General features: G+C 41.3%; 2 protein-coding genes across 3 annotated transcripts; one reads left to right on the top strand and one right to left on the bottom strand.

Annotated features, from left to right (window-relative positions):
• The first annotated feature begins 2086 nt into the window (after positions 1 to 2086).
• On the top strand, positions 2087 to 12185 carry gmcl1 (germ cell-less, spermatogenesis associated). Of its 2 annotated transcripts, none has more exons than XM_050052771.1 (15): positions 2087 to 3195; positions 5130 to 5319; positions 5429 to 5552; positions 5658 to 5754; positions 5854 to 5951; positions 6072 to 6184; positions 6301 to 6366; positions 7393 to 7477; positions 7571 to 7661; positions 7753 to 7893; positions 8183 to 8252; positions 8385 to 8460; positions 8559 to 8704; positions 9796 to 9883; positions 9987 to 12185. In XM_050052771.1, the coding sequence occupies exons 2-15, from the start codon at positions 5144 to 5146 to the stop codon at positions 10125 to 10127; spliced, it is 1512 nt and encodes a 503-aa protein (XP_049908728.1). In that variant the 5' UTR covers positions 2087 to 3195; positions 5130 to 5143; the 3' UTR covers positions 10128 to 12185. The 2 variants fall into 2 exon arrangements, with proteins under 2 accessions (XP_049908728.1, XP_049908727.1); XM_050052770.1 differs by having other exon boundaries at positions 2804 to 3195; positions 5130 to 5323; positions 5433 to 5552.
• A 1674-nt stretch (positions 12186 to 13859) lies between these two features.
• Positions 13860 to 16766, bottom strand: fam136a (family with sequence similarity 136 member A). The gene is made up of 3 exons (XM_050052793.1): positions 16466 to 16766; positions 16219 to 16359; positions 13860 to 14636 (listed from the first exon to the last, which is right to left on the bottom strand). The coding sequence occupies exons 1-3, from the start codon at positions 16550 to 16552 to the stop codon at positions 14448 to 14450; spliced, it is 417 nt and encodes a 138-aa protein (XP_049908750.1). The 5' UTR covers positions 16553 to 16766; the 3' UTR covers positions 13860 to 14447.
• Between the last annotated feature and the right edge of the window lie 279 nt (positions 16767 to 17045).

The following is a 17045-nucleotide window of genomic DNA, read 5'->3' as shown; positions in this document are numbered from 1 at the left end:
CGAATTTTAGGAAGTGACCAGTCACAGTATTACAGACAGGTGGCAGTGGCAGAGCTGATGATGTTAAATGCTGTTTACTTTGCAGCTAATAGAGGCAGGGAATAAAGGGCAACTCTATGATGCCTTGATGAGTTACCATTTTGTAAAACAACTCAGGTGTGTCTATCTTTACATTGAAAATGTTTCTCAAATTTCTCTCCAGAGTTGTGTGACCTACGGAAATGTACATGTTACTATTATATAATAACCCTTTAAAAAATCCTTGCTGTCACATAAATCATTAATCAGTTGTACATAGTTGGATCTGGACTTGATAAAGCCATTTTGTGTATAGATAGGTATTTATTGAAAAGGGTTTTTGGGTGCGTGATTAATAGTGCAGAATCCCCTCTTTCACAGTGGCAGAAGATCAAAGTTTTTATTGTTTCTTTAGGGTTTAGAAGGTGACCACCTCACTCTGCCGAGTCTCAATTGTTTGCATCAGCTGGTGGTAGAATTTGTTGTGGTCATTGCAGATGCTTGTAGACTAAACACTTTATCCAGCTCAGGTATTATCTTAGCCTCCATTCAGAGCGGTTTGCCTACCTGGGTGGGTTAGTCAGATGAGAGAAAGGCTGTGAGAGGGTTTGAAGTGGTCTGAATGAGCAAAACAAGACAGACCTTTGTGCACTGGTTGCCTTGGATGCACTGACGCTGTCTCACGCTGACAGACCAGGTGTACATAATAACAGCTTTCAACATCACAAGGAAGCTTGTTGTGTCAGGCACATCCGACTGTTTTCATTAGTGTGTAATTTGGCTGTAATTGCAGGGGAAATAGAGACGAAGCTCTGAGCTCAGTTGGGATATACTTAGCTATGTTTACTTTACAAACAACTTCCTGAAAAGTTTTCTTGCAAGATTTTTTTTTCTTGATTTAAACCCATATGAATAATCACACATTATTCACTAGTTATTGGAAACTTTCTTTCCTTTTTCTTCATCCAGGTCTCTTTAGCAAAGGAGATCTTGATCTCAGTGAGCAAACCTAATGAAATAAAGGTGATATATGCAGTATATAAGCAGTAAAACCTGGCCAGGGATGGAGGTTGCAAACTGGTCTTGGCCAGAAATCCCACCTGCAATACATCTGTAACCTGTAACAATGTTTTTTTGCATTGTTCCTGACGAATAAACTAATAAATAAAATTAAAATTTAGACAAGAAAAAGCGTACGTTTTCTGTAAGTGGACACTCTTTGTGCATTTAGTCCTTCTAAGGCAAGCGCAGGAGTTAAGTGTTGCCGGAGCCCACAGGAACGATGCTCTGTGACGCTTTTTTTTCTCAGAGTGAGGATAAGCATGTTAAGTATGTACTGTTCACATAACTGCATTGAAATTAATAGATATAAACACAGCCCCACCTTTTAGTAGGCTACCAGATCTGTGTGGTAGGTACCCCAACAGAGGGGTGACCAAAAATAGGGACGGTACAGAGCGGTTACATTGGTACCATACAGAACTTTTCACAGTGGAAACGGAAACAAAATGACAGCCTATTGGGCATGATTTTCACCAGTGGCTGTTCCAACCTTTCTGCTTTCAGTATAAATCTACCTCAGATCCTCAGACACTGGTCTCCTAACTGTGCCCATGATCCAAAATAAATTTGGATCATTATGGCCCCACTCTCTGGAACAGACTGCCCAATGATCTGAGATTCTCTGCAACTGTGTCATCCTTTAAAGTCAAGCTTAAGACCTACCTACTCGCAGGCCTATGAACAGTTAGTGCCTCTGTCTCTCTTTTGGGGATGTGTAATTTGGGTATGTCTGTGCGGGTGGGTGGGCTGCGGATGAATTACTCTCAAGACTTAATTTGTTTTTATTCACACATGTTGTATGTAAAAGCGCATTGAGATTACTTTGTATGAAAAGTAAACACTGTCACCTCACAGCAAGAGGGATCCTGGTTCAATTTTAGGAGGGAGCCCTTTTGTGCAGAGTTTGCATGTTCCCCCTATATCAGCGTGGGTTTTCTCCAGGTGCTCCAGCTTCCTCCCACAGTCCAAAGACATGCAGGTGACTCTAAATTGCCCGTAGGTGTGAATGTTTGTCTGTCTCTATGTGTCAGCCCTGTGATAGTCTGGTGACCTGTCCAGGGTGTACCCTGCCTCTCACCCAATGTCAGCTGGTTTAGGCTGCGGCCCCCCCACGACCCTCAAGAGGATAAACGGTTACGAAAATGGATTAATGGATGATTGATTTGATCTAAACATATCCTGAAGATTTCCTATTGAATCAATCTAAAACAAAAGACAAAATGAAACAAACCCCCATTTGATAGCCTCAAAAAACATATGCCTATGTGATTAAATCATCATTTTCCTCTCAAATTTTTGGTGCATTAGGCTAAGGCATCAGAGTCAGCATGTGAGACTAGTCGTTGTTGATTTGGCACTGCCCTTTGGACTCACAAGAAACCAGATAGACCAGTCAGTAGGGTTCTAATCTTTCAAGACAGATTCTGCAATTTACATTGTAGAAATGTAAAGGAAGAATTTTTTTTTTCTTTTTCTTTTTTTTACCAATGGATTTCCAGATTGGTAGGGTTCAGCCCTGTTTTAATGAGTAGAATTGGTCATCATGTTTTCTTTTTTTAATTATTATTATTTAATGAGATGATTGATATCAGTTTTGGTGACTCTGAGGCATGGGTGCAGTATGCAAGAATTTTTAAATGAAGCAAAATTAAACATATACAAACAAACAAATAGATATAATGGATTTTTTCCAAGTTTGTGTAATGCGCCTGTTTTCCTGTAGGTGGCGCCTGTGAGCAGAGCAGACGCCTGTGACGTGGAACGCTACAGAAGAAGAGTAACAAAAGCAGGGCTACTGCTTTTTAGGGCAGTAACATCTCCTGTCATATCCGTGTCTGGGCTCACATTTACTTTAATTTTGAAAAATGTAACTGAAACCAGAGGGAGTTTAGATGTTTAGAGGCTCGTGTGGAGGAGCAGCTTGTCAGGAGTGACGGTGTTAATGTTTTCAGACGTGTTTTCGTTGGTGCAGCTAAGCTAGCTCTGAGGTTAGCTCCTCTTCAACTGGACCGTCTGCGTCTGACAGACTGTCTGACCTGAGAGATAATCAGCCGGTGTTTACCGTCCAAATTAACCCCTCACCTCTCCATCAGCCTGTCCGGTGCTAATCATCAGGTGAGCCAACTCGGTTGTTGTTTTTGTCAAACATACTGTACATTTGGTTTGCATATGCAGCAGGAGGGAGCCCTGGTGTCAGACTGATAAAGACAAGTGTAGCTGATAAAACCTAGTGTTTTGTGTGTTGCAAGAACACAAACACATGATAATTTCAAGGCCTTTTGGACCCACATTTTACCTTTCTGACAGGTACATTCAGCAGAGTATGACAGCCACACATTAATTAACACATTTGTCTTAATGTCATCTGCTTTATTCTTAAACGTTTAAATAGATAATGCCATTTTTATAAAGGCTCCATGTTCATTATTCACCAAGCTACACATACACTGCATGTAATGTGCTGCTGTTTTGAAAGTCATTTGTAGTACTGTCAAAATACCACACATATTTGAGAAATGATCAATAGTAGAATATGTTTCTTTCATTTAATAAGAGTCAAGTCAAATAAGTTAATGCAATGACATCATGGGATTGTAATCCAGCTTTTGGGGAACTATAGGACTAGGGTTGCAGTAATATACCAGTTTCAAGGTACACGGTGATACTAAAATTGACGGGTGTCATACCATGTACATTTACTTGTTAACAATATTGAAAAAAATGCCATCTGGACGTTGAATCTCCCATTTGTTTTTACACATACTTCCATTAACAAAATGTTTTCAAGTTTCAATAATAGCAAGAACACATTTGTTCAACCAACAACAGTCCTTTTGTTTTCATTCCTTTAAGGGTTATTCTGAAATTCTGAAATACTTTGATACCACAATATTTTCTGAGACAGTTATCGTATCGTGAAAATCTCATACTGTTGCAACCCTATATAGGACTATGAATACTATTGCCTTTACTTCAACAGGGCCATCGAGAACAAGCTCTCTTTTACTAGGACACCCTGATTACACTGCCTATAAAATAAGAGAATCACACAAAAGTTACAGCATACATCAACTAATTATACAGCAAACAGGCCAACTGATCAGTTTTGATCATAAATCAATTATCCATCCACCCATCCATCCATTTTCATCCGCCTATCCAAGGCCGGGTCGCGGTGGCAGCAGGCGGAGCAAAGCACCTCAGACATTCCTCTCCCCAGCACCGCTTACCAGCTCCTCCTGGGGGACCCCAAGGCCAGATGAGATATGTAATCTCTCCAGCATGTTCTGGGTCTGCCCCAGGGCCTCCTACCAGTGGGACATGCCTGAAACACCTCCAGCGGGAGGCACCCAGAATGCATCCTGATTAGATGCCCAAACCACCTCAACTGACCCTTTTTGACACGAAGGAGCAGTGGCTCTACTCCAAGCTCCCTCTAGATGTCCGAACTCCTCACCCTATCTGTAAGGCTGAGCCCAGCCACCCCACAGAGGAAACTCATTTCGGCTGCTTGTATCCGTGATCTCATTCTTTCAGTCACTACCCAGAGCTCATGACCATAGGCGAGGGTTGGGACGTAGCTGGACCAGTAAATCGAGAGCTTTGCCTTCCGGCTCGGGAGCAATCAGTTATATAAAATATTTTGTCAAGCAAAAATTTCAAATATGTGCTTGTTTCAGCTTCACAAATACACGGATTTGCAGGTTTTTTCAGCTGTTGTTTGGATAAAACAAGCAATTCAAAGATGTCACCTTGGCTCTGTGAATCTATAACAGGCATATATTATCTTCTGACATTGTATTGACAAAACAAACAGTTTATTGAAGAATGAGTCATAAGATTAAACAGGGATTACATTTATTGTTGGTTCAAGCCCTGAAGAAAAGTAACAAAAAAACCCTCCTAACTCAAGCTACAAGCAAACGCCAAAGTCCTTAACAGTATCTGCTCTAATGATTTTGATATATCGACCCATTCAGCTTTGTTGTAATGTCAAGATACAGCTAACCTGTTATTTTTGCTGGTTGTTTTGTTTGTGTTTTGTCCAGTTGGGAGTGTAGATATGGGAAGTCTGGGCAGTAGGTTCCAGTCCCCCTCTCAGGGACCAGAGGAGGCTTCAGAGGGCACAAGTACCAGCCACAAGCATGGATGTGAGTGTAAGAAGAGGAAACGAAATGCTCCATGTGACTGCGACAGTGAACAAGAGGAGGACGATGCCATACTAGACACACCTCGCAGGCAAGTCTGGTTAAAAAAATGGATTAAATGTCACGTATATTAAAGTCAACAATATTTTTTCATGCAATTGTTTTTCTGTCTCCCTTGTTGTTTTTTCAAATTTGAGCAGGAAGAAATTGAAAAGCACATCACGCTACATTTATCAGACTTTGTTCCTGAATGGGGAAAACAGTGACATTCGCATCTGTGCTCTGGGACAGGAGTGGAATCTCCACAAAGTGTACCTCTGCCAGGTAACACATGAACATGAAAACACACCGAAGACAGTCAGTGATATATTCTTCCATGTGGGTTATTGTTTTCCTCTTGTTTCTCTCCCTCCTTCTTGCATTGTGCAGTCTGGGTATTTCTCCAGCATGTTCAGCGGCTCTTGGAAAGAGTCTAACATGATGGAAATCAACTTGGAGATCCCCGACCAGAACATTGACACTGAAGGTGAGAGGGCCCCAGAAAGTCACAGAAAGCAGCAAATGACCGTGTTTGTTTGTTTACGTGTTTTACCGAAAGAACTTAACTTTTTTTGTGTGTGTGTAGCTCTACAAGTCGTATTCGGATCCCTGTACCGGGATGATGTTCTGATCAAGCCCAGCAGGGTTGTCAGTATTCTTGCAGCTGCTTGTATGCTACAGCTGGTCAGTACTTTGAATTAAATCAGCTACTATCTCAAATGTAAAATTATTATTTTTGTACATGCAGTCATATGATACACAATCTACTATCTAATCTAAGTTATGGCGTCTTGTTGTCTACAGGATGGTTTGATCCAGCAGTGTGGAGAGACCATGAAGGAAAACATCAGTGCAAAGACAGTGTGTGGCTACTACGCTTGTGCCAGTATATATGGCCTGGATTCAGTCATGAAAAAGTCAGATTTTAATTTATTCTGATTATTTAAAATCACAGTGATTAAATAATTAAACAGTTTTTCATGCTGTGTACTCACATCACACTGTATGTGTTTTTGTGCTTCTCTTTCTGCAGATGTCTCGAATGGCTTCTGAACAACCTGATGACCCACCAAAATGTCGACCTGATGAAAGAACTTGGGTATGTGTGTGCAGCTTCCATCAGCCCGTGTCCATATTTGAGGGGTTATCGTAACTTTTCCGATAATGAAAATCTAATTTTCTATCAGCATGAACCTCATGATTACAGCGTGCTGCTTGATTAAAAATAACTCAGTTAGTTTTAGTGCTGTGACATTTTTGTAAACATATTTTTATTGACATTATAAATTTAACAAGTTATGTAGAACTCTCCCCGATAAGAACATATGGCATTATGTAAAATACAGTATTAATGACAATAATAATTCCTTGCATTTCAATTTGGGTCCTCGCACTGCGTGGTGCTCGGGCCCTAATTCTAATAATAAAAATAAAATCCACATAAAAAAAGAAAACGTAAATAACTAGGAAGAGTTTTTTTTTTGAAGTGGCTGAAATACATGTTACTGCGAACCCCCTGTCCACAACTGTACATTGCTCAACTTCTGTAATGGTTGTCCTGCCTGCTTCTTCAAACTGGGAGCGTGCCGGCAGACATCTACTGTATGTAATACAGTGCTTTGAGGTAAATGCCTACTTTAAAAAATCTAAACTATTCCTTTAAACACATTGGGGAGGAGGTCATCCAAGAAACAAAGGCCACCTATCTCCAAAATCACTGAATCTCAATACATTCCCACAAGCAATGATACAAAGTGCCTCGGTGTGAACTGCACTTATAACATTGTTCAGGAATATTGGGATCAAATGAATGTATTTAAATTCACAGGGGTGATATATGTTATTACCAAATTATACTGTTTTATTTTCAGTCAAGTAGTAAGCATAATAATACATTTTATTTATAGGTGCCTTTCAAGACACTCAGGGTCACCTTACAGGCAAAGAGAGAAAATAATAACAGATTAATTAAGTCAAGAGAGAAGGAATAGAGTAGCATAAAAATAATAATAACATAACACTAGTTCTCACCTTTGCACATGCTGTGACAATTTTAATAAGTTGTTTCAAACCACCATATAAAAAATGTCTGTGATCATACTCACCCTGTGTCTCTGCACTGCAGGGTGGAGGTGATGGAGCAGCTCATCCAGTCCTCAGATCTGTTTGTCATGCAGGTGGAGATGGATGTATACACTGCTCTGAAAAAGGTACATGAACATTTACATAAAACTCCCAGATGTGCTCTCTGCAGCATCAGACCTGTTTCTAAGAGCTCTGTTTGTAATCGCCTCTCTCTGCAGTGGATGTTTCTGCAGCTCAATTCATTGTGGGATGGCCCAATCAAACAGCTTCTGGCTGACGCTGATGCCTGGCTTTGCAAACGCAGGACAGGTACAGTAAGGCCACATCTCCTGAAATACTTACCTTCCTATGCATTGTCTTTAGATGTTTTACTCTGTGTCCAACTGACTTTGGTCCACAGACCTGTGTGAGAAAGAGCCTTTCCTGAACACAGAGGAGGGAGAACCTTTTCGTTCAGTGTTCAAATACGTGCGTCTCCAGTATATCATCAACGATCTGGCGTCTGCGCGCATCCTGGAGAGAGACAATATTTTGCCCCCTGGTAAGATGTGACTCTGTCTGACATTTAATCATGAGTGTGCTCATTCTAGGAAACAAATCCAGTTATGTAGACCAATATTCTATTTTTATCTTTGTGCTTAAATCAGTTGATTAAGTTGTCTTATTTCATTGTAAGTGGTGCAAAGAATTAGACACACATGCCTCAGTTTTACTTACATCTAACAGAAACTTGAAGTGAAATTGTAAAGCAGAGTTACCATGCTTCGTCCTAGTGTTGACAGCAGTGGTCTTTCCATGTTTTTATGCACTGTTACTACTTTCTATTCCAGACTGGTTAACATCGGTGTACAAAACGCAGTGGTTCGCTATGCTGCGGACAGAATTTGACAATGACAACGGGTGAGACTGAACATCTGTTATGTCACCTGTATTTTCCAGCTGCAGCAGTATCTTTATATAACTACAAAAACTGTATCTATAAAATATGATTTTAACACTGTTGGGATGACAAAGACACCTGTCTGTCATTAGTCCCCAGGAAGCCAACAAAGACGAGTTTGAGGTGAGCAGCATGAGGTGCGGCAGGAAACTGACCAAAGATGGAGATGTAAGTCGGACAGTCGGGCTGCTGCATAACTTTTGCTTCTGTAGAATGTGATTTGTTAAAGTTTTACATAACAAAAACAAATATGTTCCTCTTCTCAGTACTGCTGGCGGTGGACAGGCTTTAACTTTGGTTTTGACCTGCTGGTGACCTACACAAACCGCTTCATAGTCTTCAAGAGAAATACTCTGAGTCAGCCATGTGGGGGCGCTGTGAGTCTGCAACCACGAAGGCATCTGGCGTTCAGGTGTGTAGCTCATTGAACCTTTGGGTATTTATGTAAAAGTCTCTTTAACATAAGCAAACTAAGATGATCTTTCGGAAAGTGTGACAATAGAAATTACAGGTATAATCTGTGAAAATAATCCAGCTGCAAGAAGAGTTTCATCAAAACAAATATTTAGTGTTAAAGCATTTTAAAGTGGCTTTACATTTATAGTCGTCTTACAAGTTAGGGATACATGTCGGAGCTCAATTGAAACAGAAATGGGAGTACAACACAGTGCAAAAGCAGTACACATTTACACCACAGGAATACAATACATTTATAACAAAAAATACATTTACAAAAAAATAGTTTACAATAAGGCCAGCAGTATTTTGTAAATATATTTTTTGTAAATGTGTTTTTTTGTAAATATATTGTATTCCTGTGGTGTAATTTTGTACTGGTTTTGCACTGTGTTGTGCTGGCTTTCTGTATAGTGTTACGGCTGTCTGTGTATTCCCTGCTTCTGTCGTAGACCTGCCCAGGTGTGCTGCATTAGTTAACGAGGTGCAGCACACCTGGCATGGAGGAGGTGGTTAAGAGCTCCTGTGCCAGCAGCAGAGGAGAGAGGCCTCTGGTGTGGATTTGAGTGTTTTAAAGGTGTTCATGTGATTATTTTTGGTCAGTGATGGAGTTTTGTTCGCACCATAGGGCCGCCTAAGGGAGGGTTGTAACAATAGCTACATGTGCTATCACATGATCTGTTAGACAACAACCACTGGCTGTGTATATCTAGAGGTGTGTCTCCTTATCCTGTTCATGTCTGATGAGGAACTGGTGCCTGAAACGTGATGATACGATTAAAATTTCCTAAAGGAGCTGTTTCTGTTGTGCGGACCTATTTTTTTAATTTGCTGTTCTGTCCAGCACCCTGTATTTATCAATTTTGGATGTGCGTGCTGTTTTTCGAGTCTTCACTTTTCTAAGAAACCCTGTATGTCACACTTATCATGAGTTGATAGAGCATTGGTTTTGTGACAAAAAGTAAAATTGCCATATTTTAAAGATGTAAAGAAAGAAGCAAATTTCCAAAGTCTGTATCCTTCCTTTGACAATCTTTTTGCGCTCAGGTTACGTCTGGCCTCGTTTGATAACCGTGGAAAGCTGGTCTGCAGTCGCTCAACAGGTTACCAGCTTCTAACTCTTGAGAAAGACCAGGTTAGTGAGCATTGTAAACCTGTAGATGTAGACAACTCACTTGTCGTGCCATTACCTCGTATAAGATGCTGTTCTTGACTTGCCTTTCCCTTCAATGACTCAGGAGTACGTGGTGATGAACCTGGACAGCCGGTTGTTAACATTCCCCCTCTACGTGTGCTGTAACTTCCTGTATACGTCGCCTCAGTCGGACCACCGTCCAGAGTCTTCAGAACAAGAGAGCACGACTCGCATCGTGTCTTGATGCCTGTTCATCAGCCATTAACTGCTGCTCCCTCTGGTAATGTTGGGACACTGACACAAGCTTGTACGTACAATCCACCACCACATTTAACATCACTTTGACATTGGACATACCATCTGCATGCTATGTAACCCAGTGAGGTGTTTAGGGAAACGTTTTGTATCAGTGTATTCAGTGTTTTGACACATCAAGAGTTGGCTACACATACAAGGGGCTTACAGTGTGACAGAGACACTGGCCAAGAGGGATTAGGCCACCTTTGGACCTCTGCCATGAACTGTCTGCACTGGGATGTTGGACCATTTGTCAAGATGGAAAAACCCCAAGTCACTCATGGCAGTGGAGCCACTCTGGAATCTATTTATCGATATATATGGGCGCATTATCACCTGGGAATATGGGAACATCATGAGGGAACAGCTCCAGAGAGTGAAACTGGACCTTTACTGACTTGTATGGGAAGTTTCAAGTCTGTCGCTTGTTCTGACCATATGTAAATCGACTGTGGGATGTGTTCAGAGGTGTGGCCCTTCGCTACACAAAAACTCACCTGTCGTTTGCACTGACTTGAATCGACGCCTCTGTGCAGCACGCACACAAAATACCATGTATACCAACAGTGTTGTAAACTATATAGACACATTTCACATGACTTGTTGTTGCTGAAGATACTGAACAATCGCCACCAACACTTTGCAGCTGTAAAGAGAGTTAATTAAAGATGGACACAGCATCACCAGCTGATAGAGATTCAACTTCATACCTGCTGCCACACACCACCTGTACTCCACTGAAGCTGCTTTCTCCGCCCTTGCAGCTATCTGAAAAGTTGGACGGTCAAATGATTGATACGAACAACAGACATCACTTCTGAATTGTGGAAAACTATTTAAAAGATGCAGTAAAAGCAGTAGTTGCAGTCATCACTGTTTGACTGGAGGTCCATCTCGCCATATCTCTGTGCTAACCTACGCCAGAGCAGCTTCTGATTGGAAAGTCCACCACCTCTTCTGTAAACTAGACAAAACAGCATCCCCATTTTCAGATCATATCCAGTATCAAGTACTTTGTAAATAATATTTACTGCAATATTCATGTTATAGAACAACATTACATTCAAGTGATAAAGTCAGTAAAGTCACAAAGCCCAAGTAACCACGCTGATGTTACATACATCTATGTAAACCTGCATCGTGAGGTCAAAAATCCAAAATCTTATTTCCATTGAGACACAAGCCTTCAGGAGTTTTTGTACATTAGCCTCATTGTTACAGCTTATACTCGGACGTTTGATCATTGACACCAGCTTTCTTATGTTCACAGCGTAATGTTGAAACTCACAGAAATGTTGACAGACGTCAGATTTTGGGACAGTCTGTCGTGTTTACCAGCTACACTGTCAAATGTCCGTTTACTGGTGTTAACTGGGGTCAGCGACTCCTGTTCGGCAGTGCCGTTGGTCCCTGTTTGACACATTTAGGAAGGATATTTAGTCGAGTCGTGTAATGGCAGGCATCTGGTGAAACAATATAACTGAAGAGAGATTACAGCGCTGAAGGATCTCGCTGTTGAGGGTTTAAACCTGATGCAAAATGAAGCACTGCCACAAACCTTTGCATGTAAACTGTTAACTAAAAGTCAATACAGTGTTTTTGAGAGTTCATACAGTATCAAAAAACATGTAATCGTAATATTCAAAGTGTACAGATCATTTCTTACAGCCCTAATATTTAGACTTCTCCCACCCCCACATGAAGTACCATTGCAGTTACATTGTTGTACACTTTTATACTTCTGATTAGGTCGTTATTTGTTTGGCAGTTATGGAAATCTGTTACCTCATGCTGTTTTGAAAACCTGTACCGCGGACATCAGTACGACTCGCCTGTAAAGCTGCAGCTATAACTGTCATGAAGTTCAGAGTTTATGGTGTTTTTTCATTTGGTTTTTATTTATTTTTTACTTCATTTGTATGGATTTATTTTTGCAAAAGGAAATATGTATACAAGTCTTGACAGCCAATAAAACTGCCCGTTCACATGGGCTGTGGTGCTATCACATGATGTTTTTCCGGTGTATGTCTTTACAACAGCTGCACGATTATACATGTATATATGCTTGTGTACATATTAAAAAAGTTCTTCCCTCTGTGATGAACCTGATTTCGGTTTTAGTGATGTTCATGGAGACACAGCAACATATTAGACAAAGATGACCATCAGTTTTATTCTCTTAATGTCACATTTATCAGACCATCACTGACAAACTCCAGCCATTCCTACCCAACATCTTCTCTGCAAAATGGTCCAGATTTAGCTCGATGTCCTCAGTTCAGTGAGAGCAACAGCAAATGTTTATCAGGAGTGAAAAAGATTGGATGAATCCCAGCAGATATTAGGCTCAGCTATGATTTTAAAAAACATTTCTTACAGTCATCAACATACTAGCTGTCTTTATGTTTTTAGGGAAAAAATTGAGAACACCTAAGAGCTTTCTTTCTAATTATGTGAGTTTGGAGAGGATGTTTTAATCAAGACTAGCCTCTTAAAGTCTATCACTTGTTATTCTACACTGATAAAATGTAAGGGACCTAAAATTGTCTTGAGAGTTCTGTCAGAGACAATCACACATAACACTGATCAGCCAAAACATTAAAACCCACTGGCCAGGGAAGTGAATGACCTGTTCTGGTGGGATACCCTGTGTCCTGGCATTTATGCGGATGCCACTTGACATGCACCACCTACCCTAACATGGTAACAGACCAAGTACATTTTCTCATGGCAACAGCACTCCTCACTGGCAGAGGCCCACAAGCAGGACAATGCACCATGCCACACCACCAGAACTGCTCAGGAATGGCCCAAGCAACGTGACAAGGAGCTTAAGGTGACAACCTGACCTTCAAATACCCAGATCCCAATCTGGTTGAGCTTCTGTAGGATATGCCGGTACCCCACCTCACAAACTACAGAACTCAAAGGATCTGCTGCCAATGCTATGGCTCCAGACACCTCAGGACACCCTCAAAGGTCCTGGGTCCATGCCTCACCAAGTCTGATCTACAGTGGGGCCTCTGTCCTGTTGAGATATGTACACAGGAACTCTGAGGTAGTGGCATATCCCACAGATGCCTGATCAGATTGGGATCTGGGAAACTTGGAGGCCAGGTCAGTGCCTTGAGCTTTTGATCACGCTCCTCGGGCCATTCCTGATTAGTTTTTGTGGTGTCACGTGGTGCATTGTCCTGCTGGAGGGGCCACTGCCATCAGGGGGGTACTTGGTCTGTAACAATGTTTGGGGTCAGTGGAGCATGTCAAGTTGTATCCACACGAAAGCCAGGATCAAAAGTTTCCCCAGAAGATTGCTTTGTGAAGAAATTATCAATGTTATTCACTTCACCTGTCAGTGGCTGGTCAGTGTTGCTGTCTCACACCCAGTGTTGTTGGCTGGACTTTTCTTTGTAATTGTTCTCAGAAATGATGCCATAGTTTCCTCAATAATGTGGATATCATTACAAATATATTCTAAATGAAAGCGGTCAGTAAATGGATGTGTGGTTTATATCAGATCTACAGTGTTGCCTTTCTTGTACCGTTGTTTATTTAATTGAGATTTTTTGCAGACACTAAAATATATAGGAAAAGCATCACCGGTATTTTTCACTGCAGTGTCTCAATAGTTTCAAGCAGTGCTCATGTTATTATAGAAGTAATGCAGTCCAAAACCAGGTACATCTACAGTACTTTTAATTCAGATATATAATAAACATATCTCACCATGAAGAGTCAGACAGTCACACAACTCAACAATAATAAAATGACAAAAAAAGAATGAGGGACGAGAGGGCTCATACAGGAGAGAAAAAGGACATTCAGACCTTAGATAGATTCACATTTCAATTGCATGGTGTACTTTGTATTTTAAAATGTGATACTCAGACATGCACACTTCTCTTCACAGCATGTTTGAGCTGTTATCTTGTTCACGCACATCAGATGCATCACTGGATTTATTTTTGTTGTTACTGATAAACCAAGAGCTAATGAAACTCTCCAGAGAGGTAATTGTTTGTAGATTACACAGAACAGTCTCACACTGGGCAGTTTTAAATCTCCACAACACCAACATTCAGTGTCACAGCCTCTAAAACTTGTCAAGACTCATCCATTTTAAAACTCCACTCTCCACCTTTTCATGGTGTTCCAGCCCTCTATTCTTCAGGTGTTACTGGTCAAACTGGTTGAGTTAACTGACCATGCGCTGCTGTATGTGCGTGTAATGACCTCAGGCTGAGTCTCCACGACAGACTATAGCTTCTCACTGCTGTATAGAGTCCAAATTCTCTTTGAGTCTTCGGGTCATGCTGGGGATCAGGTTCACGTGGTCATCCACACAGCTGCCCACGCAGCGGTCCATCAGTGATCGAACAGCTGGCTCCTTGGCGCCGGAGTCGAAAAGATCCTTCGCCTTGTCGTTGCAGTGCATCGTGCATCTGGTCAGACGGTCCTGGGGGGGCAGAGAGGAGAGATGGTTTAGACTTACCAAAAGCAGACGAGAGAGGCATCCCAGTGGACATGGTTTGAGATTCACAGGCGGTTACAAATTTAGAAAGTAAAGATTTTTAGCATCTAATCAGCGACGGTGGAAATTTAAAACTTGTCCTTTTTGATAATTTAATACTTCAGTGCAAATGCGGTTGAAGTATGGGGGAAATTAAACAAATACATCCCTTAAAGGCTCATACAAATAAAAATGTTACATCATAAATGTGAAATTCTGGCAAATGTTGACTATTTAATGGTGCCAATATGATGTAACGCCTTGGATAAGTCATGGAAAAAGCCTGTTCTTGAATAAGTATCATGTTGCCCTGGTTAACTCATTCTTTATGCCTGAAAATATCTATAAAAAATTAAGTTGTTACATGGATGCATGATAAGATCAGCATGTCATTTGTAGGGGCCCATATTGGCTTTAAAAGGAAATATCTGAATTGGCCAACATGCTGAGAATATCGGTACCTCATTGGCAGTGATGTAAAGTGGTTACAACAGGTCCCAGTGCACGCTATTATGACGGGCCCAACAGTATACGCTATCATGCACATATCATCTTGTGCCATGATCAGAGACTTGATATTGGCTAACATTAACATACATATTACCCAGCAATCATCACTGCATATCTGCATATCACAAAACAATACCTAAGAAATAAAAATTTAACATTTTTTGATAGTTTATTATAGTTTATTTTGTTCAAACCCAGGGTGTGGGAGCCCCTCTGTGCGGAGTTTACATGTGCTCCCTGTGTCAGTGTGGGTTTTCTCCGGGTACTCCAGCTTCCTCCCACAGTCCAAAGACATGCAGGTTAATTGGTGACTCTAAATTGTCCGTAGGTGTGAGTGTGAATGGTTGTCTGTCTCTATGTGTCAGCCCTGTGATAGTGTGGTGACCTGTCCAGGGTGTACCCCACCTCTTGCCCTATGTCAGCTGGTTTAGGCTCCAGCACCCCGTGACCCCCAACAGGATAAGTGTCTACAGAAAATACATGAATGAATGTAATTTTGTTACAGATGCTCTTTACTACTTTACAGAAAAAACCTGAAGGAGACGGGTTTGACTTTTTAAAAAAAATTCCAATATACATCTCTAGTTGTTACATCATTACCTTGAATCATATATATTACATACATATAAAGATCCAGCGCAATTTGCAAAACATTTAGGACTGAAGCCTCGGACGCCCAGGCCAAATGACACCATTATTGCAGGCTGACTTTATTGGAAATCTGGAAATTGTGATTGTGAAATTCCATGACTTTTCCTGAGTTTCCATGACCTTGACCTTGACCCGTTTATATCTTTACAGATTTTGAGGTTTAGTCTATTTTTCCAGCACACACTGGAGGGGTGGACCCAGAAGACAATAATGTTTGGACTGCATATTCTCCTAAGAACCTAAAGTGACAGAAGTGGATGCATGTGAATGATGTCATACAGGTTGTGTGACAGGAAACATGTTTCTTAAAGTAGGGCTTTGATGCATAAGCAAAAGAAGGGAGGTATTCTTTTGAACTGTCTCTCACCTGAAACTTCTCCAGCTCTGAGGTAACCAGTCCCTGAGCTTTGGCCAGAGGGGTGTGACACCTCTCGATGCACTGATGCACCACAGTCATGGAGTCTGTGGAGCGTTCACAGCACTCTGCGCTGCACCTGAACATGCGACCCTGCAGCAACAACACACAGGTAACACGTGAGGAACACAGGTGCTGCACAGGTAGAAACACAAAGCACTGCATGCACAGCTAATGTTTATACGTCTAAGACACCTGCCTGCATCACACGGATGTGATCCCTCTCCAGGCTTTGGACCATTTCTTCCACCACAGTGTGCACGCGTGCCTGATGTGCCTCCGCCATCTCTGTCCGTCCTGCTCACTCCGACAAGTCTTCACTGATATTTAAGATTCAAGTTTAGCATTTAAATCAGCCCGGACGGACGTGATATACCCGCGGTGTCCCCTTCAAGTTCCTTTACTTTACACTTTTATTGTAACTAAGGTCACCTCCATTCAAGCATGGTTCAAGATGAGTACTCGTGCGCCACTTCCGCTTAACTTCCGCAACCGGTTTTAGAAAAAAAAATCCTCTTCCGGTTTGAGTGGTCCGACTTCAAAATTGACTTCCAAGATATTACTCAACAGGTGTTTTTTTTAAGGCAAGGTATGTGATAAGGATCTTCTTAGATCAGACCTCTGTGGGAGAGTCCGGGGGGGATTCTCCCACGGGATTAATTATGTTATTCATTTATTTATTTTGATGAAGTAGCTCTATTATGATGCTTTTTTATGCACCCTGGCACCTCATTTACCCTTAAAAACTTTTACTTACTTTTATGTATTGTGATGTTAAA

Source organism: Epinephelus moara, chromosome 9 (assembly GCF_006386435.1).
Source record: "Epinephelus moara isolate mb chromosome 9, YSFRI_EMoa_1.0, whole genome shotgun sequence".
Classification (NCBI taxonomy): Eukaryota; Metazoa; Chordata; class Actinopteri; order Perciformes; family Serranidae; genus Epinephelus; species Epinephelus moara.
This window is presented reverse-complemented; position numbering and strand designations above follow the sequence as displayed.

Excerpts from the sequence above, each read along its gene's own strand:
- gmcl1 (XM_050052771.1), top strand. The coding sequence starts at position 5,144 with ATGGGAAGTCTGGGCAGTAGGTTCCAGTCCCCCTCTCAGGGACCAGAG. Across the intron at positions 6,367-7,392 it reads GACCTGATGAAAGAACTTGG|GGTGGAGGTGATGGAGCAGC; the intron begins GTATGTGTGTGC and ends TCTGCACTGCAG. Across the intron at positions 8,461-8,558 it reads AACTGACCAAAGATGGAGAT|TACTGCTGGCGGTGGACAGG; the intron begins GTAAGTCGGACA and ends TCCTCTTCTCAG.
- fam136a (XM_050052793.1), bottom strand. The coding sequence starts at position 16,552 with ATGGCGGAGGCACATCAGGCACGCGTGCACACTGTGGTGGAAGAAATG. Across the intron at positions 16,360-16,465 it reads ATCACATCCGTGTGATGCAG|GGTCGCATGTTCAGGTGCAG; the intron begins GCAGGTGTCTTA and ends TTGTTGCTGCAG. Across the intron at positions 14,637-16,218 it reads CAGAGCTGGAGAAGTTTCAG|GACCGTCTGACCAGATGCAC; the intron begins GTGAGAGACAGT and ends CTGCCCCCCCAG.